The 27,169-nt window shown below is 36.8% G+C and overlaps 1 protein-coding gene across 2 annotated transcripts in view; it reads right to left on the reverse strand.

The window, feature by feature from the left end:
• Positions 1 to 3,733: 3,733 nt before the first annotated feature.
• dpp (decapentaplegic morphogen) overlaps positions 3,734 to 27,169 on the reverse strand; it is a 142,103-nt gene continuing 118,667 nt past the window's right edge. For both annotated transcript variants that reach the window (XM_090376493.1, XM_090376492.1), the window contains 2 exons: positions 21,937 to 22,295; positions 3,734 to 6,732 (listed from right to left, as the gene is read on the reverse strand). In XM_090376493.1, coding sequence (XP_090232619.1) covers positions 5,876 to 6,732; positions 21,937 to 22,285 — 1,206 coding nt within the window. In that variant the 5' untranslated portion in view covers positions 22,286 to 22,295 and the 3' untranslated portion in view covers positions 3,734 to 5,875. The remainder of the gene's footprint in view (positions 6,733 to 21,936; positions 22,296 to 27,169) is intronic.

A 27,169-nucleotide genomic window follows, 5' to 3' on the forward strand; every position in this document is an offset into this window, starting at 1 on the left:
CTTTGCAATTGTTCTGTGTTTATAATTTGCTCTGTTTATGCTCTTGCACAAGAACATAGATCAGAGGGGTTTACACTAATAATTTTTAAAAGAAACAGTCATTAACTGTATTCACTAGTCACGTCAGCTCGAACCACGTTCAACTGAAACGCGTGTGCTACTCAACTACATGTTTCACAACTTTGATGGCACAGAGTAGGTGGAGGCCTGGTCAGCAATCAAGAGTGTGCAGATCTTGTAAGCATTTATAAATCAAAGGATTAATAGAAGGTTGTCAACGTGTTTACTAATTTCAAAACATTAGGTTACAACATGAGATTGAAGTTTCATTTTCAGTGGAAAGTTTCACGGTCACCTTGAATACTTTCCGCTGAACCTTGATGCTTTGTGTGAAGAGCAGTGTGGAAGGCGTCATAAAAATATCAGGACTACGGTAAAAAGATACAAGGATAAATGGAATGAGGTGATAATGGTAAAAGGGATAAGATGAAGAGCAGAAATTTATTTAAAAAACAGGGTATTAAAAACATATGATAATGTTTTTACTAAATTATCATCTGTTTTTAATACCATGTTTACTAAAAACTTGTCTTCTGAATTTTTGCATGTGTAATTTGGCGTAGTTAGTTATTATTTTTTTTTGTTTTAACTTTGCAAAAAAAAAAAAATTACTAGTAAGCATAACACTGAACAACAAATTTTGGGTCATATCTTGTTACGGGGATGAAAGTAAGTTTATTTTATAGATTTTGGGGTGCTAAACACGGAAAGTGCTTAAAATGGCAGATTGGCTCTTGTTTTAGACAAAACTAGTAGTTTTTTTAATATTTTTACAATGCCTTTTTATTTATATGGTAGTAAGGTGTAGATACCTGTATCAAACACGGAGCCTTTTCGCCTTTCGCTTGTATTCAGTTTTAGAAGCATCCCTTTTCACCATCCAACAATACTCGACTGATATGGTGGCACTCCATTTCTTTTGTATCTTTGTTCCGTCGCTGCGATGTCTTGATGGAAGCGCTCACCATGTTTGTCGCTGACGGCACCGCAGTTTGGCGGGAAGAAATCCAGATGTGATTGCAAGAAATGCATCTTCAATGACATGTTGCACCCCAGTTTTTTGTAAGAAGTAATGAGATCTTCCACAAGCTTTAACATTTGCTAGAAAATCAGTCTCACTATCACTAAGGACACATTCGAACTGTTCGTCTTTCAAAAGTTGCCTTATTTGTGGACCAATGAAAATGAAAACGGCTGCCTTAATCTTCTCTGTCTTGGAAATTTCGCTTGCAAGTATGTGAATGCAGGACCGTTCACTTCCAAAGCCTTCACGAAATTTTTCATGCGCCCTAGTTTGATGTGGAGTGGTGGAAGCAAAACTTTATTTGGATCTACCATAGTTTCAAATGCTACGTTCTTCATTCCAGGTGTTAATGATTTTCGTTGAGGCCAACTCTTCTTCTTGTAGTGCATATCCTTGGCACGACTATTCCAACTAGCAGAGAAAGCAGCAATGCTTAGTGTAACCCTTTTGTAGTTCTAATAAAATGGCGATTACCTTTAAATCACCACATATCTAACACTCATACTTCTGATAGCGTACACTTAAGAGGATGTTCTCCATGTTTGCATATGTTTCTTTTTTGTGGACGGCATACGCAGGAAGTATTGAAGGCAGCATATTTCCATTGTGTAATAACACAGCCTTAAGGCTAACCTTAGAAGTGTCTATAAATAGTTGCCATTCTTTGGGAACGTGCTTCATGACCATCAACATCCTTACAAAAAGTGAATTCGCCTTCTGTTTGATAGAATTTATCATAGTCTTTATTTCGAGTACGAATGTTGTCACATTTACAGAATGATATAGATTCTAGAAGATCCAACTGTTGTAGCCTCGAGGCCAAAAGTTCTGCCTTATTCTTCGGCAGTTTGAGTACCCTGATGAGGTCATCAAGCTCACTTTCTGCGATCTTATATGACCTTTACTTAGACGGCTGCTGTACTTCTTCGTGTATGTCAAGTTGATGTTCATCAGTGTCTTCATCTTCATCTTCATCAGAGTGCACAAGAAAACGGACGGGTGGTTTAGGAATCGGTAGTACTTCACCGTGAGGCACATGACGAATTGCAGATGCTATATTTGGATACGTCACTGTCCACTTTTTCTTTATTGTCATCCCTTTTCTAATAGGAGGCACCATACAGAGTAACAGTTCGTGACGTCATTTTTTGCGGCCTCAATATCATGGACACTGCGAAAGGACAAAAAACCGTCCTTTTCTATTCACCCACGCGTTGAGTTTTGATGAACAGCTATCGTAGCATATGTATGGAGCTCATTTCTTGTCCTGATCGCCTATTTGCACTCAAAGTACAAGAAATAGGCTTTTTTATGGCTCGAGCTATGGGTCGCTTTCTAGAAGCTAACGTGACTTCTCCACACTCCGGACTATTCACACAATTACAGGGCATATTAATATTACACGACACAAATAGTGCGCAAAAAGTAGAAATCTCACAGAGAACAACCTTAACAAATCACCCTGTACCTAGCCGTATTCGATGATTACTGCAACAGAGTTGAAGACCCATTTGAGGTGGTGACAACTTATCAGGTGATGCAGAGCGAGGTGACAGTTGCCAATCTCATGATAAGAGCGTGTTGTTACTGAAACTGCGGTATTGCCATGCGTTTTGCCAAGAGCCGTAGTTGATAATGTACAGTACCTCGCTAATATGAGATCCCAACTGTAACTTGAAAATAAGAGCCAGTCGACAAATTTTAATGTGATTTTCGTGTTCAGCAGCATAAAATTAGTCAAGATTGGATATTTTCGTTTTCGCAACATTTTACATGTTGACCGGTGTAATCAGATACAGATTTGGAAGTAGCCTAAAATTTGTATAATTCGTCGATTTACATTGCAAAAGCAGAAAATGTTTCTAATATGTATACCAGTGTTATGAACATTCTCTTCTTGGAATATATTTCTATCGTCCGGAACGACGGACGATGCACCACTTCAAGCGACATTTTATCCTTCGTTGTCACGCAGGCGAAATTTGTCCATAGACCTTACGCCAAAAATCTGCAACAACAACATCGTTGTCTTATTTGGTTTTGAGAGCAACACCTGTAACACTGAATCTATTTTTTTATCAAAGTTTAAACATTAATTCTTACCATTAATACTCAAGGTGGTCATAAATATACTCAATTAGTTCATGATCTTATTTGAAATATTTTCCAGATTCTAACCTGGTAACTAAGGTAGTCTAATTTACAGATTTATAAGCATAAAAGCAATATATTAGTACATGAAATTTTATGAAATGTACAGCTGAGAAAATAATCACAGTCAACCTTATTTTAATTATTTTTAATGACTAAACAGACGAGTCAACCTTGTAAAGTACAATAGTTTCTTCATGAAACATGACCACATTAAGACATCTCCAGCAATATGTACATAGGTTTTTTTTCTATTTACAAAGACTGTCGTCGAAAACATTGGAAGTATTTAAATATGTACTCATTGCAACTCGCTTCTTTTGTAAACATATACACAAAAAAATGAAGGTTAATAAATAGCAAAGGATGAAAATTCATCTTTATACGGCGAAATATAGGAATGAGAATTATTATTCCTCTGCGAGAAAAAAAAAAAAAAAATAGCCAAACTTATCAGCAAGGAGAATAAAGAACCGTATTGTTATATTGAAAGTAATAGATGAATGAAAGAAGTTTGGTGAAGAGGTGAAACAGTTTGTCTGTTTTTCATCTAGGTGCGAGAATTAAGTAACATCTTAATGGGCTGGAATTAATGCTCTAATTTACAGTTTTACTATAGTCTTTTTTCGGATCCGTTTGATAGTAATAATAATTGTGGTGATACTGTTGTCGTAATAATAAATAATTTGGATAATACAGAATTACTATACGCAGAAATATTGGTTAATGCGTACCAACGGTAAACGTTCGCCTACTTGGGTAGTATTTTGTAATAGTCCACTTCACTTAGACAGTTTTACTGTGATTAACTGTTTCAGTATATACAAGGGAGGGGGTTCAGATTTGACCCGGAATTTTTAGTTTCTTCTAAAACGATATGGATCGGTGTAATTTTTGCACAGTCGATTATATCTCTCTCTCTCTCCTCCTCCTCACAGTAATCTTTGTGCAAGTGGAAAAAAGAAATACTGTAAAATAACTTTCCTTAGAAGTTAGTAAGAAGGTGGTGCAAAGAGGTGTAATGAAATTTTTAATGAAAGAAAGCTCAAAACCGGCTGATATTCACCGAAGATTTCATGCGTCATCGTCGAAATCATGCATCATCTTCAAAAACATAAGTATATTAGTCGTGTACTGCATTTAAAGACATCTGTGAGACAGTGAGAAATCCCCCCCCCCTCCCTCTCCCATGCAGCATGGCCGCAAACAACAATCATTCACGCGAACATTAACAAAGTCGTGAAACTTGTTCTGGACAGTTGCCGTGTTTTTGTGTATGATATTTCTTAACAAGTGAACATCAGTATGGTAGTGTAGAGAAAGTCGTTCACGGGCACTTTCGCTTCCGAAAAAGGATCATTCTTCTTAATGCATTGCCCAATACTGCTAATAAGACTATCACAAGATTCATCCTTCTGGGTTGAATTGCGAGTCTTATTGGCATACTGCCAATAAGGCTATCGCAATTTTATACTCCCCTCGCCCCTCTAAGTACGGCTAGACATGTCTCATTCAGATTTCCGCCTCTTCGCACCATTAAAAGAATTTTTAAGACAAATGTTTGACAGCAACGCGGCAGTGCAGGTGTCTGTTCTCCAACGGTTATGTCCCCATCGTAAGGAATTCTATGCTGCAGGGATACTAGCAGCAACGTGTACGTGAAAGGGGACTGTACAACGAGAAGAATGCCTGCTACGAAACAGGTAAGACCATTTATTGGCATGCTGTTATTAAAATTCCGGATAAAATTTGAATCACCCCTCATATATCTATATTTTGGCTTACAATGCCATTTCTAATTTTTAATAAGGGACCAAAAGAACAATAACCTTTTATGATGCCGTCTTTCATTAAGTTTTACAGTATTTATATACAACAAAAATAGAATTAAATACTTTTTTTTTTTTTTACAATTTTAGTGGGCCATTTGAAAAATAGACGAAGATAAATATCTAGACATAAGTCTATCAACCCGACAGCTCTAAAAAGAGGAAAATCTGACACCTGTATAATTTTTTTTTTTTTTTGTCGTATACGGAATTCCGTACACCGAGGATGCATTTTTTTCTAACTAAATGGTGGTGGCGGTTTTTACAATATGATGAGTACCTGAGCTAATTTGGCGCTTTCCTAGGATGTGGAAGAATCCTTTTATAGCTGTTGGGAGCGATATGAATATAAAAATAATGAATTATGACCTCATAATCATCGTTCATCTTCTCCTAGAAAGGTCCAATGGTAACTTGATGTTCGAGCGAACTTTTCGTTGTTAAAGGTTGCCTCCATATTGAGCGCACGCACGCACACATCCACATACACGGTGAAATTACAAATAGGTGGTGCACCTCATAAAAATGAATTTTTTTTTCTCGAAAATTTCAATAAACAACAACAAAAAATGACTAAATATCGGTCACAGGTAAATACGATGCTTCATGCAATGTTGCGACGCATTTTTCTGAGGCTCTTTGTGAGTTAGCTGTTGTCCTACCTTTGTGATTCGAAACGCTCATTACTTAAAAAAAATCAAGTTTGAGAGCGGTGCCTTCGTCACATCGATAGAGTTTTAAATATTGATTTAGCTTTCATTTTTTCACCTCTGCATGCCAATATTTGAAATTATTTAACTGTTTCATGGCCTCAGCGACATCCACAGCCTTCCACAACCATATCTTGGTAGTTCTTCAGTACTACTTTGTCATATTCGTCCACATACAACATTGAAATTGGAGAAAGCTCTGTAGGAACGCAGCAAGCGTGAGGTACTGCAGATGGGTTCATTGAGTTCACCAGAGTTTGCACAATAGCGTGATTAGTGGAATTGAGATGATCTGCAAGCGGGAAGGGACACTCCCCATGGCAGTAGTAAGCATTGTAGCCAGGCGGAGCTACGATCCAGTCATTCCACCCAACATCGCTGAAGTCTACTTTAAGGGCATGTCTCTTACAGTTGTCTTTCCTGCCGCCTTTCCGCCTCTGATGTTTTCTGGCATTACTTCTCCTGAATCGAAGTGTGGTTCTTGCGTGGCCGTCATCTGAATAAGTATAGAGTAAAGGTTGTTGTTGTAACCAGTGATGGTCCGCATTGATATCAACCGAGGAGCGTTTTAACCGCACATGCTCCACAGGAGTTTCTCTACCGTCTAAGGCAGTCACTTGCACAAAAAGACCATGGTTTGTCATGGAGTTCTCTGTCCACCGCAGAACTGCTGGTAAGACATCGAAACTCTCCCACCGAGACTCCTTCACATTCACCACTTTTGTATCAATAAGTCTAACTAAAGCTTCCGTGAGCTTTGAAGCCGGACGAACAACATCGTAAATATTAATTCTTTGCTTTTCAGTCTTAGTGCTCTTATAGGAAGGCGAGGGCGAGATGCTATTTGTTTGTCTGAAAATTCTTAGTTCGGCCGCTTTTAGATCTTCGTGATTTGGTAGGGAACTAATGTCGAACTTCAGCTGTATTCGATTGGCAATTTGCTCATTGTCTTCTGTTTCTGAAATGAAACAAGGATCATATTAAAAATGAATTAATTTGTTTAATGCTAACATACACTATTGTGATTAAGTCACTAGTTCTCATGTACAAACATAACATGAAATAATAAAACGCATTCCAAATAAAACATTAACAGCTGGACTGTTATTTCTGTATAAAATGTTCAAGTTTTATATATAGAATATTAACAATGACCATCAGACTAATTAAATACAGCTAGAGACTGCAATCTAAAATCATTTTTACCAATAAAAAATGCCAACTTTGCATTTGTTACTTGACTTCGTTGAATAAAATAAAGGGCTCGAAGAAGAGGCAAAGTAAGGTGAAGCGAATTCTCGACTTGACAGGAGGAACTAAAATATTTACCTCTAGCAAGACAGTGGGGGAAATTCATAAAATAAAAGCTATGGAAACCGTGCCGATGACGAAGAAAAAGCAGATTATACTGAGTGCATAAAGAACTATAATTGCTGCGTCACATGATTCCTAATAGCACAGAGTTTCCAAAAGTGTAGGGCGTCCCCCCGGGCACACTGGATTTTGCGGGGGGCGAGGGAGGGGGGAGGAGCTTGTTGTTTCATGGCGCACTTTTTTTTTAACGGAATATAGACAAACCATCCCATCCATTAGAACTTGGCGGAGCATGAAATTTATGAAAATTTAAGGGAACTCAAACTATAAAAGTTTGGGAACCTCTGATTATAGCACAAAAAGTGAAGAAATTTTACATGGATTGCCCAAAATTATCGTACAAATATTAATAAATAAATAAATTTTCTGTTTATACTCCGGGACGACCAAACAGTCAGAGGAGTTAACAAGATAGACAGAATACAAGAAACAGCACCGTATTCAGCAGTCACGGGCTTGAACCCCGGTCACTCAAGGCACGTGTACTTATGCACCCGCGCGCCTGACCACTAGGCTACGGCGGCCTGTGTTGGCAAGGAGACCAAACAACCAAATTTTTGATAAGGAGACCAAATTCCTATACTAGATTATTGTGACCAAATATCACAATAATCTAGTATAGGAATAACCCGCTGATATTACTACTAATAAAATTTTCTTATTTTACATAATAATATCAGCATTTATATATTATTAATGTTGATGAAATAATTTGTATTCATGAGACAATCAAAATCATATTCCTGAAATTACTTCACTTGGATTCATCGAGATTTTGTGAAATTTACAGTCATTAATGTTTGCACTCAGTAGATTTTATGGCTTGTTCTTGTGTTGTAGTTCAATCGGTTATTAAAAATACTGTATATGGATAGATTATGTTCTTAATTGGTCAACTCATACCTTTTTTTATTTCATTGATTTGGTTTATTTTTAACGCATTTAAAAGCTAATTATTTGTACAAGTAATTCGCTTTTATTACATCAACTGTAGAAGGTTCAAACTGGTGTCTAGCATATGGATATTTCTCAGTGTATAGGGAATTGTATATATTTTAAATAAACAGTATTATACTTCTCCACTGGTGCAGTGCTTTTGTTTAAAGAGTGCCTAGTGCAATACCAAGGCACTCTAAATGATGTACCTCCACAATTGCGATCCCCCCTAGCAGTCCTAGTTTACTCACTGTGCTCGCGCACACACACACACACTGAGGCTATCAACAACTGAACTGTTATTTATACGTAAATAACAGTTCAGTTGTTGATAACCTTTGTATATTTCTACTATACCCAACCTAACTTGTACGATTATGCTTTGTATCTCTTTCGTAGCATGAGGTCTTTGCATAATTCCGTCAGGCATATTACATGGTCTGTATCAATTTCATTCCTGAAATAATTTCGACAGATTCTCGTAGGAAATATGTTCAAAAACTCTGAGATGCACTTAAAGTTCTCATCACCCTCAGTTTTCAAATATCGTACGTTATTGACCGAAAACCAAGACCTGTAGTTGGCTTAATCACCTTTTCCATCTATTCGTATTTATTTATTATTATTATTATTATTTTTTTTTTTTTTTTTGAGCATTCGGGAGCTTTCTACAACATTCGAGATGCGCCTCCGTAGCCAGGTGGGAAGGAGCAGCAGTGCGTAGCACACGCTTCTTGATTAGACCGGGGTTTGAGCCCGTCACCACCAAATACGGAGGATGCGGAAAGGTCAGAGAATGCCCACCGCATATCCTGGAGCAATATGGCCTTAGTTGCTAATGCACCTAAAAACCAAATAACAAACAAACAACATTCGAGAATGTTCCCGAACTTTCTAGATCATTGTGGCGTGTGGGAGAACGGTCGGAAGGTTCTGAAACTTTGGACTGAGTTGTGTAGAAGCATTGTGAGCCTTCTAGTAACTTCTCTACCGGTATATATACGATTGGGTCCCCCACTAAGCGAGCATTTTCGTATTTTCAAAAAAGTGTATGTATTTCAGAGAACAAGTTGCGAACAAGTGTTTTAGTGAACTAGTGTTAATAAACAAGTGTTGTATGCATAAGTGTAAATCGTGAATCATGTTTAAATTAGAAATAAAAATCTACAATTTCTTAATTGTGTTTTTATGCGCGTGTACCTTAACCGCACATAAAATATGTCGCGTCATTGCCGAAATAAGCTAGATAGTTTTTGCTACGTTTGTGGAGAAGTGATATTAACATCACTCGTGAGAAAAGCCTATAAACTTCATTTTGGATGTAAGGTCGAAGATAAAGTATGCACTCCAAAGATTTCCTGGAGCTCATGTTCAAGGACATTAACAGTCTGGCTTACACGTAGTCATAAATCAGTGCCATTTGCTATTTCGGTAATATGGTGGGAACCTCGAGACTGAATTTGTTACTTTTGCATGACCAATATTTTTGTTTTTTTTTTCTGGAAAATCCAAGCATAAAGAGAGTATCCCAACATGTCTTCTGCTCTGAGGTCGGTTCCTCACAATAATACAATTCCAGCGCCAAAGCCACCAGAAATTTATAGACTTGATTCAGGGTTGGAAAAGGAATCTCCAGAAGATGCAGAACCAAGAACGAGTACAGATCCAGATTTTTCAACTCTTGATACTGCAAAGCCGCATCTAATCACGCAGGCAAAATTGAACGACTTGGTCAGAGATTTGGACCTCTCCAAAACCAAGGCTCAATTACTAGGATTGTGGCTTCATCAGTGGATTCTTCTTGAAAAGTGTGTCAGTGTCTTTATATAGGAAGAGGTAATCTAACATAACGACCTATTATTCTGTGGATGGTGCTTTGGTTTATTGTAACAGTGTCTAGAAATTAAAGGAAAAAGTTACATCTGGAGCACATCCCCAAGCAGTGGAGACTTTTCATTGATTCATCCATGGTCAGTTTGAATGGTCCGTCTATACCATTGGCCCATGCTTTCGCATGAAGGAAACGAACGAGAACCTATAGGTTCTTTTGAAAAAAAAATATGCTTTTAAAAATACAAATGGAATATCTGTGCCGACCTAAAAGTGGTAGCTTTGCCGACTGGGTTGAACTTAAGGTGGAAACGCTGAATACTGCTCTTTTTTATACGAGTGGGACAGCCGAGCGAAGGATTGCCACTAGTGTAAAAAAAAAAAAATTGCCCAGGCCATTCAGAAATTACACTAGGCCAGAAAAATGTAGCACATCCTCCTTTGCTGGATAAGTCAAAAATCTATTTACCTCCATTGCACATCAAGCTAGGTTTGGTAACAATATTTGTGAAAACAATGGACAAAAAGGATTTTCCTGTTTGAAGCAAAAGTTTCTTTCAATCAGCGAGGACAAGATAAAAGAGAATTTTTGTGGGTCCTGGGGCAATTTTTTTTGCCCAGGACCTGAAAAAAATAAATGCTACAGAAATAAGAGCCTGGAAGCCATTCGAAAACGTCTGTCGGAACTTTTTTTAGGCAATGAGAAATCACAAAATTGCAGTGAAATTGTGGATGAGCTAATTTTGTATATAGAGAGTTGGGATACATGTTCAAGCTTCGTTTCCTACATTCCCATTTTTAGACTTTTTTTTCTTAAACTTGGGAGTGGTCTCCGATGAACACGGTGAAAGGTTTCACCAAGATATCTCTGAAATGAAAAAAAAAAAAAAAACCAAATATGTTGGCAGACTATTGTTGGAATCTCGTACAGAGACACTGATGGGCAACTATAAACGACAAAATAAGTATTTTGTTATCAAATAAACATTTTTATAAATAGAATAAGGTTAATAGATACATATTTAGTACTGTATGTAACATTTTTCTTAAAGTATATGAAACTTTTTTTTTTTTTCCCCTAAAAACTTAGTTTTTGACTTCTTCCTTGAAATCCTTTCTCCCTTAAAATTGGTTGGTGTTACAGCAGTATGGTTTCCATATTTGAATTCAGAAACGTTAAATCTACAAGAATCACCTTGAATTTTAACAGGAAGCGAAAAAAATGTTTTTTCGTTCCCTGTTAAACTACCTTTAGCGACCATAGTTTCTGTACCATATTGCTTTGATCTCAGTGGTAAATGTACTTAATATGCGTATTATGCTATTAATGTGTGGGCAAGAGCTAGAATTTGATTTAAACACCATAAAACAAGCTCTTAATTTAAACGCGTAGTAAGAAATAGTATTTGAAATGAAGAATATTGTTTTCTTCTAAGATATAAAATTTTGTTACATGAACAGATGCGTTTAATACATTACAAATATTATACTTATTGCTATAAATATTATAGAGAATCAACTAGTGATTTGCATGTGCTTAAAGTTGCTTCGTCTTGAGCATCCAGCAGCAACCTTTCTCGATATAACTGCAATATTTTCTGCCCGCAACATTTTAAAAATAGTAGAAGTAATGGAAAATGATTCAAGGAAGCAAGCTTTTGTAGCATCAGCCAAAAAATAAGGCTGTTCCAACAATCAACCACCTGCTGGCTGAAGACAAATTTCCACACAATCTATCGTGCAACCATTCTTCTTCAACTTGAATTTATATCCCCTCGTGTTTCGTCTCAGCAAGTGGAAGAATGCCATTTAACATTCAGCTTACTCAATCCATTCAAGGCTTTAAGCACATAAATCACATCTCCCCGCAGGTGCCTTGTCTGGAGTCGCTTAAACTTGCAGCACTGAAGCCTAGGTAAGAGCGCCATTTTGTTTCCTTCACCAGTCTAGTTACCCTTTTCTGCACCGTTACAGCAGTTCTACATCCTCCCTAAAGTGAGGCCTCCAGACCTGTATACAGTACTCAAGATGCAGCCTAACCATGGCCTTATACAAAGGGATGATCATCTCCTTGTCCCTGCTAGCAAAGTTTTTGTATATCATTGACAAAACCTCATAAGCTGTCCTGGCAGCGTGACTGCACTGCTGAGAATTTGCTGTCTGACTGCACAATTACCCCCAGGTCTTTTTCATTCTCCACTACCCTGAGTGTAGTACCACACAGTTGATGTTACGCTGGAATTACTGATACTCATGTGCAATACCTTGCATTTGTTAAACTTCAACTGCCATTTCTCCGCCAGTCTACTTAACTTTCCTGGATCTTGTTGCAGTACCCTGATGACTGTCGTTAACTACCCTGCCGACCATTGTATCATTTGAAAACTTAGATATTAAGCTTGATATACCTTCATCAGTATCATTTATAAATATTTAAAACAGCAATTGACCCAGCACTGAACCCTGGAGAACTTCACTGACAACATTATTCCATGAGGAGCAGTGCCCATTGATAACCACTCCGTCTTCCCCTTAACCATCCCTTTATTCATAGCGGTAACTTGCCCTTAATGCTACATGGCTCTAGTTTGTACAGCAGTCTTTTATGTGCCAAAGTATCAAAAGCCATCCTGAAATCTATGTATATGGTGTGAAAATTATTTTTTGCATCCAGTTCCTTTGTTCCTGCATCATAATAACCTATCAGATTGGTTAGACAAGACTGCTCCTTGACAAATCCATGTTGTGATTGCAGTATAGCTGAATGCCTGTCCAAATGGTCCTGCATTCTTTAACCAGTGATTCCATTATTTTTCCTGGAATAGACGTTAAGCTAACAGGTCTCTAATTACTCATGTCGCCTTTTCATTCCCGTTTATGAATTGGAGATACATTCGCACATCTTCAATCCATAGGGATTTTCGCTGAATCCTGGGGTGCTCTCTTAATTATGGCCAAGGGTTTGCTTACCTCCTTTGTTGCCTCCCTTAATATAATTAGATAGATAGATTCCATCCGCCCCACATGCCTTTTTTATATTCATCCTCAAAAATTTCTCCTCCACTTTCCTTTCATTTATCACAAAGTCATTTAGCTCCTCGTTAGAGTATGATAACCTTCTAGCATCCGCTTCCCTAAAGAAGTCCTCATGTGTGAATGTAGAGGCAAAATAACTATTCAGTTTGTCCTGAGCAGTGTCATCGACAGTTAACCCCTAGACATCAAGTGGCGCAATGTTATTTAACCCCTTCCATCTACTGTTAATATAAGAATAAAAGTTTTTGCTGTTTTTGTTTGCAGGCTTTGCCAGGGACTTCTCATAAGCTGTCTACATAACGATTTTACAAATTGTTTGCTTGTTTTTCTTCTATTCACGATCCATCTTGGATAAGATGGAATTTTTAATCATTAAGAGTGGGACGAACTGGTTTAACCTGAAAACAAATATTAAGTATAAAATATTGCTGAAAGTAGATTGGATTGGTAAAATAAATGAAAGATTGCAAAGAAATATGAAGATGTTTTGCTAACTGACGGAGTATAATATTTGATACTCCGTCAGTCCTCCATAACAGTATATTGGTTTCAAAGCTCTCCAAACAAGTAAGAACTTGTTTGGAGAGCTTTGAGTTCGAATCCCATCGGGGATTATCATTTGAATGAACTAATATCTTAGTTGCCTCCCGTGCTTCCGCACATTTACAATTGGTCATGACTTATTTCACCTGAACCAAGGTTAGTATTATTATTGTAAATCAACAACACCACAAGTCATCATTCTAATGGCAATTGACTAAGATAGAACGACCATTTGGCCTCGTAGCATGGACAGCGTTTGGAGGAAGTCATAAAGACCGTTTTTAATCGGAGCCAGGTTCATTCGGGGGGAATTCCCAATGAAGTATCACGGATTTTTCAGCTGCGCAGATGCAAGTTGGCCCGTGAACGGTATCTTCAACAACCATGCCAAACCAATCGCCCTGCCCCCCCTCTCGATCCTTCATCCCACTTGGTGGTGTACTTGGCGGTATGGTGGTTACGCTACTATTCTGCAGATACAACAGAGTGGAACGATATGGCCTGAGATACCTATGCTCTGTAAATAAACCTTTAGCAACATCTGAATCTCGTTTAAAATCAAAGTGAAAAAAATAATACTGTATTAAATTTTAACATTAATTTTTAATAAATAATAAAATATATAACTCTTTAATAAATAATAAAATAAGGAAACCATTTAATATATTTCATGTGTGTTATAAATTACTCGTGATATCGCCACTGAACTTTAAAATGTGAAAGTAATAAAAGTATGTTTGAAGATAACTTGAAACAAATTAGGTAATGTACGCAGTGCATTACGTTTCAGGCGCGTTCTGTTTTTTTCCTTAACAAATTAATTTTTTTCTTTCTGTGATTAATAGAATCGAAAAGTATGTATAGTCATCTTCTTATCTATTAATTACTACTATTATAACCTTACAGAACACTTAATAAATTTCTATAGTTTCACGTTTTATAAACTTAGCCGTTCAGTTTAATTTCAATTTTATAATATTTATTACTCTTCTTCCTGATACTTGACAAGCTTTGTATTGTCAAGTATATGGCAGAAGACTTGTCAAGACGAATTTGTCTTGACAAGTCTGGATGTAGTCTTCGCATGATGACACTCTTCGTCGTTTCTTTACATCCGTGATTCTGTGATAATCAAATTTTGCACAGACCTTCGTTTCCCTAAATCTTCATGCAGCATTTGATGAATTGTCTCCTTATTCATATGCAACTCATTAGCCATCATTCTGAGTGTAAAACGACAATCTCTTTCCACAATTTCCCGAAATTTTGCAATTCTCTTCATTTCGAGAGGCTGACAGATGTCCACCTTTTTGGGTGATCGCAAACATCCGCATGTCCATCTTTGAACCGCTTATACCATCCGAATACACTGGTACCACTTAATGTTTCATCGCCTAAACAGTTTTTAACATTTTATGTTTGTGTTGCAAATTTTCCCAGTTTAAAGAAAAATTTGATATTTGTTCGTTGCTCCATTGCAAAATTATGGCACGGAACGTTAACACTACTAACGAAACTGAATTGTTACTTACAACCTGTCAGCCTACTGAACTCTCTGTTGGAGAAATTTGAATTACAACATACAACTTCCGTTTATTTTCGAACTTATAGAACATGGCCGCAACAGCATCAGTCTGTTAACTTTATTGTTGCACCTTATATACACTGAGCGATCACTGAATTATGACCACACCTATGAAATCTGAATGCGACCCGTTGACCACGTGAGGTATGTGAGTGCGGAGTTAGTCGATCTACATAGCACAGATAAGGTGTCAGTGGTTCAGTAGGTAGTAAAATTCCGAGCGTGATGGGTAAAAGGAAGGATTTATCAGACTTTGATAAAGGACAGATTGTGGGTGCTCGACGAGCTGGTGCCTCGATTTCCCAAACGGCTGAACTGGTGGGGTGTTCGAGAGCCGCCGTAGTTAATGTGTACCAGGACTGGCGTCAAAATGGTCAAACAACAACCCGACAGCAAAACTGCAAAGATCAGCGAAAGGTTGATGTTACAGGTGAGCGCCGGGTCCGACGACTCGAACAGGCGCAGAACTCTTGATGAGTTGACTACCCAATACAACATGAGCCAACCCGGAACAATATCTGGCATGACCACGCGTCGCACATATGGGCTATACCAGCAGACGACCCCATACGGCATCCTCTCCTAACCAAGGTTCATCATCGTAAAAGACTCGCCTGCTGCAAAGAGCATGCAAGTTGAACGTTAGAAGACCGGAAGAAGGTGTGCTGGTCGGATGTGTCACGTTATTTACTCCACACCATTGATGGTCGTGTACGGATTTGGCGTCAACAACATGAGACTATTAATCCATCATGCATGGTATCAAAACTGCAGGCCGGTGGAGGCGGTTGTATGGTGTGGGGCATGTTTCACTGGCAGGAACTTCGACCCCTGGTGCATGTGGAACAACGTATCACTGGTCTCTGCTATCGTCAACTGCTTGCTGACTGTATATACACCCCGCTATGTTACACTTTTTCCCGAATGGCGATGGTGTCTTCCGAGATGACAATGTGCCGAGCCATCGGGTACTTGTTGTGCAGGAATGGATTGAGGAAGAGAGTTCTGACTTCCAGCATATCAATTGGCCTCCGGACTCCCCCCGATATCAATCCCATAGAGCACTTGTGGGACACTATAGAAAGGCATATCAGGCGTCTGGATACACCAATCACCTCCATACCTGCATTGCTGACCGCATTACATGCAGCTTGGTTGGCCATACCTCCCGAACGTTTCCGGCATCTTGTTGAATCAATGCCATGTCGGATAGCTTCTGTGCTGAGGGCAAAAGGAGGACCTACGAAGTATTAGGTAGGTGGTCATAATTCAGTGATCACTCAGTGTATATGTTTTGATAAGTGTAAAGTGATACAGATTCTGTAGAAGAGAAAGCGACACCGTGCATGTGTCTTTTATAATATTACATGCGAAACATGCATAGACTCACATTTGCATCAAATGTGATGCAAAACCACATTTTATCAAAACCACATTTTATCTAGGATTTTTTTTTTTTTTTTTTTCATACAAACTGAGAGGAAAAAAATATTTTATGCGAAAAATTTAAATGCTTAAATGTTGAATCATCTAAGCTCCAAATTCATAGACTCATGTTGCATCATTAGCTGAAGCTTGAATGTATTATTATAATTTTGTTTTTATATATTCATGGCGAAAACTTGAATTAAAAGTGGCTTAAATTCTTTTGAAAGGAGAAGAAAATTTTAAGGAACCGAGAGACTACATCCATTTAAAAACTAGGGAATAACAGACATTCTTTTAATGCTTGGACTATGCAGAAATGAAGAAGAGATAAAATGAATAGAATAAAATAATTTAATGCTTGCATCGTAAAATTAAAATGTAAGAAAAAATATTTACTACGCACTTAAAAAGAAAATAAATATATATTCTATACAATTTAAATCTAAAATAAGATAAAAGATTTTAGAGTGTTTCAGAACTGTATGCTCCTTGAGCAATTCTGGCTAGTCATGTGGCAAGTATTCTTTTCAAACTGAAGAATCACGAATAAAGACCACACGAACAGTTTATCTATGGCGGTGAACAAACTCGCGAAAAAAAGAGAGAGCAGGAAAAACGGGGAAAGTAAGAAGAGAACAGAAGAGATAAAGAATGAGGAGGGGGAGGGAAATTCTTCTTTCTATAAAGAATACGTCAACTGTGATCGGCAGCCACCGATCGTTTTAGATGATGGTGGTCTATATTATTAATGGATACGGGTGCCCACACTGCGGTAAAATTTTCAGGGCCTCAAGCCAGGATGGTATCTGAAAACTGTGTGTGCCTAGATCTATCTAGAAATTATGAGAATGAAACAGTCATTTATAGTAGCATGCTGAATGAACAAGTTTAGTATCTATGTACTTTTATTGGTATCTAGAACGCCTCCAAAACAGCAAACTACACGTAGCGTTCCTGACGTCAGATCGTTTCAAACTAGAAGGTGCGTTTCTAACGTGCATTGGATATCACCTCGCTCTGTGGCTCACTCAAGTTTATAACGCCTAATCAACATGACTTCATTTAGGTTGCATGTCTCATGATTACATTGACAATTATGATATTCAGTCTCCACTGAAGACCTTATTTAGCATTCATATGCTCCTCATGTTTACAGCCAATAAGAATCTTGACCAGAACAGTTAATCGCACGCTAGTGATAAAACAGTCGATGTTTAGAGAACTATTTTTCGTTAATGTACGTATTACATAAATTTTGATGGTCCTAATATAATCTTTTAATCAATAATTTCATGGGCGTTTCAGCGACTCATATCGTAAATATGCAACCCGTTTGAGCGAATGCCATTGTTTTTCTTTCCATCTTTTAGCAGACTTAAAAGTAACGTAGGTAGCGAATGCAAGGACTGATGGCTTTAGTCTCTTCAAACGAAAGCAGGACAAGATAAGGGGGGGAAAAACCGATGTCAGTAAGTTTTCGTGCACAAGATGGAGTATGTCGACAAATGTGTTCAGAGCCAATAAAACTAGAAATAACTTTATTTCTTTACTTATTTATAAATATCACACATTTAATATTGAGTTAAAGATTTCCTGCCTCTGTTATATATGTTGCATCAGTAGCAATTTGTTAAAGGACTTGTATTACAGATACCTTTTTGACTTATTATATAATTAAGCTGAAATTACACAACGTAAAATAAATTCCTTTATTCTTATATTTCCTATTTAAAAGTTAGTTTGAAAATGGAATAGTGATGCAAGGAAGCGAACTTAGTCTGCATCTGTGGGGGGTGGGGAGGGAAAACTTATCTCTCATCTTCAAAAAATGCCTATGTAATGCTTCCTCAAATTTTACCAAACTCTAAAACTCGGACATGTAGGTAACTTACTTTATCGTTCTACAACACACAGCCGAGTGTAAACGTCGTAAGCTCTAGCCTACTGTTCTTCCCTAAGATTTTATGGTTGTTCCCGCTAGGTCTTGTCTTTCTCACCAATAAGAATATTCCTTCCCACAGTCATGCCACTAATCACCTCTCAGAGCCTTGTACACTTCAATCAAATACCACTTAAGATGTTTAGTTGCTAAGCTCTGCAGACCACATTTGCTGCTAAGCTTATTCTCATTGGGATATGCTTAGCGCCCTTCTTTGCACCTTCTCCAGATGTTCAATGTCTTTAGTTACATGTACTGACGGATCTGGACAACTATTTCAATATACAGTAGTCTTGGGATCAAGTCATAAAGGGGATTAAGCAAGCTAAGGCAGACTACGAGAAGTCGAATGCAAAAAAAAAAAAAAAAAAATAGCTAAGACTTCTTTACTCATGTTAACACTAAAAGGAAAGGGTTGAATCTAGATATGATTGGAATATATGTTGATGATCCTATTCAGGTTGCTAAATAGATATTTTGCTTCTATATTTCACAGCGGAATTTTTAGGGATGAGCGTTGCCAGAATTTTATTAAATTCTATCAGGGAGCTAAATAGTTTGTGATAACGGAAAAAAAAAAAAAATGGAAGAGAAATTGTTTATTTAACCATAACTGTGAGAGCATTCTTGGATTCAGAGGAAATCCCTATGGATTGGACATGTGCGTATATTTCAACAATTCACAAAGGTGAATCAAAGGGTGACATGAATAATTACACACCTCTTAGCTTGACATTTGTTCTAGGGAAAAATTGTAGTCTCTGATTAAAAAGTAATGCATTACCATCTAGACACAATTCAGTCACAATATGGATTTTTTAAGGGTCGGGTTTGTGTAACCAGGCAGATTGGATAATATGACACAGTAACAAAGGAACTGGATGCAAAAAATAATTTTGACATCATACACTTAGATTTTAGAAAAGCTTTCTATACTACGGCATTTGAAACGCTACTGTAGAGTTTGGAGCTTTGTGGCATTAGGTGAAAGTTATTGCAAAGGATAAAGGGACGGTTGAGTGGGAGAAGACAGAGTGGGTATCAGTGGTTGCTGCTCTGCTTGGACTAATGTTATTCGTGCAGTACCCAAGGGTTCACTACTAGGCCCACTCTTTTTTTTTTTCAGTATTTATTAATGATATTGATGAACGCATATCAGGCTTAATGTCTAAGCCTGATATGCGGTGATTAACGGTACTAATCAAAGTATGCTACTGCAACAAGGTCTTGGAAAATTAAGGCAGATTGGCTGAAAAATTAGACAGACGTACAATTGGCAAATGCAAGGTTCTGCACATGGGTAGCAATAATACTGTAATAACATACAAACTGTGTGATACCACACTCAAGGTACTGGAGAGAACTTCGTCTTTCAGATATGAAGTTCCTTGAGCAGTGCAGGTGGCCTGCTAGGAGAGCATATGGAATTTTGTCAAAGCTATAGAGTAATTTTTCCATTAGGGATAAGTAGGTAATTATTCTGATGTAAAAGCAGTGGTTAGGCCACTTCTTGAGCACTGCTTACAGGTCTGGAAGCCTCATTTTGGGAAGGAGGTTGGTCTGTTCAAACGGGTTCAAATAAGAGCAACTAGATTAGTCAGAGGAAACAAAATGATTCTCTTACCAAGGAAGACTCCAGTTCTGAAAATTCCATCTTAGTAGTTAAAATATATCCACCTGCTGTTTAGATAAATTTATTTCAATAATAATTCAATGTTAATAGGGAGAACAAATAAAGACAGAAAAATGGGCGAAGAAGGCATTCCATAGCAAATACTACATTGACCTCTATCAAGACTACATAGATAAGATGACGTCTAACGCAAGGCTCACGAGCGGGAAGTTCATCCCCGAGACCGAGGCATCTATGCTCGCCATCCAAGACCAGGTAATTAACAGGAATGTATTTCCTTCAGGAACTGTAGGAAATACATCGCCCATGTCAGTGATTCCACCTGGCTCCAGAAACAATCCAGCACATCACCACGGATGCAGGGTCATCGCCCAGACGGTTTTAGGCACCACCAGGTCAACAGAATGATATATAAGAAGCTGCACAAAAATGCTAGTTGATCAAAAACTGTATCGTATTACAAGTACGAACCCCAGGTCGTATATCAGAGACCCGTACTCACAAAATGTACTGGGACCGCGCCATAATAACGGACAAGGCTGTCTGTCCCTCACAACAGACCTGACATAATGGCCATCGAAAGAAGAAAATTACGAGGAAAAGATCAGGAATTACACAGACGTAAGACAGAAAGTCAAAGAGAGGAGGCATATGGAATGGCCATCCTGATCACCATGTCAACCACCGGCATGGTGCCAGAGATCCTCAATGAGAACGTAGCAGCAGTAGGCCTCGCAGAAAAGACTTACACGAAAGCCAAAAAGCTGCAATCCAGAACACTTGTAGGAACAGTGATAAAGTTCCTTGACTAACAGTAATAATTATAGTAACCGGACATAACCAACGACCCCATGCACTTGGTACTAGTATCCATCACGGTGTGAAAAAAAATCCCATAACGAGAAAAAGTAATAATAACAATACTAATAATCTAAGGCAGCTTAATTATTTGTACATTCAATTCAGCAAAAGAACTGACATTGTCAACAGCTGAATGCTTCTAACAGCTGTATCTTTTTTGTCAATATATCTCTACGATTTATTCACATTAAACGTAATCTTTCAGAACAAAAAGCGATAGTGCAAGATACTTCTAAAATAAAAACAATCTCCGTAAAATAAGATATTCCTAAAACGCAAAATTAGATCAAGACATTGCTATTTTTCAAAATCATTTTGTTTTATGCGTTTATGTGATTTAAATAATTTATAATACGATGAGCTCAATATTACAATGGATACTGTTATTTTTGAATGACGGTTGCAATATTTCCTGTGTTTTGAAAATATTCTACTGTGTGTGTGTGTGTGTGTCTGAAAATATTCAGAAAAAATATACAGGAACTACAGCCTTCGCTGCGAGCCTCAAAGGTAAATAAAGGCATTGCAACTTTTTTTTTTTTTTTTTAATTACTGATTTGAAAAAATGACTGCTTTTTCCGGAAACTGGCTTTCATGAAATTGGTATTCATTTTTTTAGTCGATGATATTCATTAAAAATATTTAGCTCAATTGCGTAACTTCTAAGAATATTTAAGCAGTTCTTTTCTCATGATTTCTTAAGTTGCTAAATCATTATTTAAAATTTTTCATAAGAAAAATGTATTAGCATTGTTATATATTTTCGTAATCGTAAAGCAGAATTTAATTATTAAAGGAAATCACGGACATAAAATCATTCTAATTTGTATGTGTTTAGCTGGCGCCAGTATATGGATATCAGTATCAATTATCAGATGTTCTGTCACGATTTTATAAATCTGATATCAGTTAATCTATGTGGACAATTACAACGTAACGGCTGCCAACATTACGCTTCTAGTAACAGGCATTCCACAAGGACTTGACAACCTCTCACCTTGGTGGGTGTGGCTTCTCACTGTGTTTGCTGAGCTGGTATGCTTGTCGCGGAGTTTAAGGTTAACTGTTTGCCAGTCGGTAGAAGTGTGCCGCTTGTAGAGGTCTAGCATATATTCGGGAATTTTAATGCTCCATTTAGGCTTTGGCCTTGACTTCAGCCCAAACATCCCCAATAAACGAGACTCGAAGGCCTTGAGCAGCTCTTGACTCTCCGTCGTCGAGGAACCATGCTTTGTGGCTGTCCGAAGAAGGCGCTCTCTTCCTTTAGCCGGCATCAACTCAGCTTCTGGTCCGTCCACGGTCAGGAAGAACAGTAACACCCACAACGCCCAGTTAAACCTGAGCATGGTCAGAGACCTGTGAAGAAATACAGTATTTCTTGTTATAATATTAAGATCATAAGAAAAAAGTTTGTGATAACTAGATTCATTCATTCTTGTATTCACATGCTTATGTAAACATTCTTCAGCAAAAGTATATAAAAAAAAATTCTTTTTAAAAAGTATAAAGTGTAATTTTTAAAAAAAAAATCTTATATTTAAAGTCTATTTTGAAGGTGGCCAGTTAACCTCTGTTTAAGTTATAGTTATATATTTTCTAGATTCTTTGGTTTAGACCAGTGTTTCCCAACGTGGGTCCCACGCCCCACATGGGGGCAATTTGATTGTTCAGGGGGGCAATTCAAAAATTGCTGGTCTAGAGTTTAAAACAACCGCCTACTATGATTTAACTTGTACAAAAGAAGAATTGTTGGTATCTCAATTTTAAATAAGCATTCGTTAAATGTTGTACTTTCTATAGAGCTGCACTTGAAAGTTTGGAGTAATATCAACTACAGTTTGCTCGGAGAGTATTGCTTACTATGCCTAGTGAAGGAATAGTACATACTGTATTGGACGATTTCTTATGGCATATGCAATGTGCAAGCAAAGTGGTTGTCTACTGTAGCCTACCGCAAACTCAGCATGTTATATGAAATAGGTAATTCCTTTCATACAAACGCTCGTTTGGGCATCGTGACTGTACATTTGGATAGGTTTGACGATCTCAGATTAAAATAAAAATTACTTTGTCCACACACAGAATTATTATTAATGAAGAACCGTGATATACAATGGTATGTATTTGTCATATATGTATTTCTGTGGTCTCAGTAAATAAGCAAATAAGTCCAAAAACTCGAATTTGCAGGAGAGGAAAAATAAACTTCACACTCTCATATAAACACGCATATATTCGAATATACAAATATTTATTACTCACGCTAAAACTACAATAACGAAGATAGCTGCGTGTCACATAATAGTAAATAATAAATACTTTATTATAGTGCACTTATCTCATTTTTGACAAATTAGACTTATCTGCTTGTTCACAGAGACCACAGATTTAATAGCCCGAATTCAGTAATTCGTGTGATTTATTCATTCAAAAAGCGTACTAATAATTAATTTTGATATATTAAAATAAAATTAAATTAACTTTAATGCATAGTTTATTTTTAGTTTTTGATTTATCTTATATTTATTTCTTTCAGTTGCGCAGTAAAATGAGTAGTGCAAGTAAAAAAAAAGTTCGTCAGTATTCAGAGGAATACTTAAAATTTGGTTTCATACCCGCTATCCACGATCAAAGGTCACCTTTTTGTCTTTTATGCCAACAATGCTTGACCAACGAATCAATGAAGCGAGGTCGTCTTGAGGCGCATTTGAAGGCGAAACATAATGCTCATGTAAATTCAGATTTAGATTACTTTCAAACTTTAAAGAAGAATTTTGAAAAAAGAGCAACATTAAAGTCTCTGTTTATTGCTCATACTGCAACTGTCAATCGTACTCTTGAGGCTAGTTATGAAATTTCTTTACTCATTGCTAAATCTGGGAAAAATCATACTATAGGAGAGAATTTAATCAAACCATCAATATCAGCATTTCTTAAAACAGTTCTGGAAAAAGATGACAAAGACGTGAAAGCTATGCCACTCAATAACAATACTGTTAGCAGAAGAATAGATGAAATGAGTGAAGATATTGAAATACAACTTGTTGGAAAGCTGAAAACAAGAAAATTCTCAGTGCAAATGGATGAATCAACTTTGAGAGACAGTGAAGCCGTACTGATAACTTATGTGAGATATATTGATAAAGGTAATTTTGCTGAAGAAATGTTATTCTGTAAATCATTAGAGAGCACCACTACCTCCAAAGATATATATAATAAGCTAAAAAATTACTTAGATGACAATAATATACCAATGAAAAATATAACATCTTGCGCTTCAGATGGTGCTCCTAATATGATGGGCAAGAAAAATGGCTGCTTAAAATTGATGAAAGATGAGAATCCAGAAATGCTTCTTGTGCATTGTGTTATTCATAGGGAAAACTTGGTAGCTAAAAATATTTCGCCTGTTCTTCATGAAGTACTAAAATCAGTTATAAAATGTGTCAATGCTATTAAAGCTAATGCCAAATGTGAGCGTCTCTTCAAGCTTTTTTGTGAAGAACAAAATGGAGACCATGTGAGACTTTTACTTCACACTGAAGTAAGGTGGCTCTCGAAAGGGAACTGCTTGAAAAGATTCATGGAACTATTTGATACTATTAGTGACTTTTTAAGTGACAAACCTGAAATGAAGCATCTGTTAACGGTCGATGGTAAAGCATTTGTGAGTTATTTAGCCGATATCTTTGAAAAACTAAATATATTAAATAAACAACTTCAAGGAACAAATAAAACTCTCGTCGATGCAAAAGCGAAGATATTTGGTTTCATTACATTTATTGAATTATGTCAAAAATATATTTGTAACAAAAATTTTGAACAGTTTCGTTGGCTGCAAAAATGTGAAGTGACTGATACCGCTGTACTTGTTATTGTCGATCATCTGAAAATTCTGTCCGCTGATTTAAAAGAAAGGTTTTCTGATTTAAAACAAATTGATTTTCCAACCTGGATGATGCAACCAATGTTAGTGGATTTGTCTGATGTATCAATGCAGTACCAAGAAGAACTCTCAGAAATGCAAAATGATGAGTCAGTTAAAACTTTATTCAATATAAAAGGAGCGATGGCATGGCTTTGTGATGAAACAGAAATTAAATACCCAAATTCAACCAACTTTGCAAGAGAGCTATTGTTACCGTTTCCATCTTCATATTTAGCTGAATGTGGATTTAGTGCCATAAATGATTTGTTCCTAAAGAAAAGAAATCGACTGGATATCACAAAACGGGGAGACTTGAGACTGAAGCTGACTAAATTGGAGCCCAATATAAAATCTCTCTGCGGCAAGCATCAAGCACAAGGGTCTCACTAAATTTAGTGCACTCATCTAGAAGTGACTTCACATGGAATGTTGAAATTATTAAACAATTAAATAATAATTACTAAAAATTAAAATATTATAAAAAAATCTTTCATATAAATTATTTTGTACTTGAATTTTAGTTGTCCATTATATGTTTTGAAAATTTACTTACTGTTTTTTTCTTAATAATTTCCTAATGATTTCTTCCTAAAACCTAAGTTTTGTGTCCTGAACAAGTTGTAATTAGGCTTCATTTAGGGAATAATTCAATTTTTGAATATAAAAAATATGTATATCGGTGTTTCCCAACGTTACATAGGGGGCATCAGAATTTTAGAAAGACTTAGGTGGGGCATGGTAAAAAAAATGTTGGGAAACACTGGTTTAGACAGTTTCTTCCGTGTTGGTTTCTAGAGAGAAAGAATATCAACAGTGAAAAATATATTCTGTTAAAATTCTCAAATTTCAAGAATTTGAAAATCTGTGGAAGTCAATGTAAGTTATTTAACTTGATGATGGTAAGTTTTAGCACTAAAATTAAAATAATTTATATATTTTACATATATCGAGTATTTTAACTGTTTGCCAGTCGGTAGAAGTGTGCCTCTTGTAGAGGTCTACTATATATTCGGGAAAATCCAAAAAGAAATTACTATTATTGGTATATTTGCTGATATCAAACTATTACGATTAGCATTAGTAGCACGCTATCATGATTAACATTATTAGTAATATTAGAAGGGACTCATGACCCAATAGCTTTCTCTAGCGTTAAATTTTTTTGCCATTCGAAATCGGGAAGAAATGGCCCGAACTTAAAGAATATGGAAAATAAAGATATACATGTCTATTTTCGGGAATAGAATTAAATGTAATTGGACATGTTTTTTTTTGGCGGTCTTTAAGACTGAAATCACTTAATTAATATGATTATCTTAATGCTCATGACAGAATCGCTTTCACAACGAGTTTCCCCACTACTTCATTAATTACAAATAAATGCGAACAAATTACCAACAAATAAATACAGTAGGTTTTTCTGCTATTCAAAAGTTGAGACAATGGCTAAATGACAGGTTAACTTTTTGACGATGTAATGACATGGCCAAGAAGTTTCTCTGCTCACACGAATGTAGTGCAATAGACAGAAAGTAAATTTTGAATTGTAAATGGTTTAAAAGTACTGTAATATCAGGGTAGCTCATTATGAAGGCAAAATGTCTTCTGCTGTGACGATAAAGACCTTGCATTAACACACAAACTCACAGAGAGAATTCTTTAGTCACGTCTTTTAAAACTTTAAAGAAAGAGGGACAAATTATATAGGAAACGAAGTCTGGAATAAGGATTTTTGAGATGTATAGACAAATTTTAATAATGATGAAAAAATATTCGACTTTGGTCTAGTCTGAACTGCCTAGACTCTAGAGCAATGTCTTCAAAATGAATTATGCGAAATCTTTGGTCCTGCGGAATTCACACGTTTCTTTTCTTAATTATTACTGTTTTTAAATTTGTTATAGTTCCCCGAAAAATTTAGATTTATAAGAGAATTCCGTGGAAGTCATAGTTCAACAAAAGGGTTCCGGTGCTAATAAAAAAAAAAAAAAAGTGAATACTTTTGCAAGTAGAATTATTAAGGAGAAATTATCCACATCAGTTTCAGATAGGCAACCTCCCTCCATTCTTCAAACATAACTGTGGTGCTGTTGCCTCCGTGGCAACTTTGTCGGCGCGATACATCGCTGCCTGACACTAGTTTAGTTTTGAGAGGGATGTGAACAACTCCTGTGGCTGACTGAAGGAATTTCTGAAGTTCTCTTCAATCAAGGCTCTAGTTAACCGATCTTAGGATTAGGTTTTTATTCCCGTGAGTTATTTCAGGTTTATCAGCCGTCACAACACACATTTGAACAGAATA

The sequence above is a fragment of the Mastigoproctus giganteus genome, chromosome 6 (genome assembly GCF_048544385.1).
Source record: "Mastigoproctus giganteus isolate SK-2022 chromosome 6, ASM4854438v1, whole genome shotgun sequence".
NCBI classification, from domain to species: domain Eukaryota; kingdom Metazoa; phylum Arthropoda; class Arachnida; order Uropygi; family Thelyphonidae; genus Mastigoproctus; species Mastigoproctus giganteus.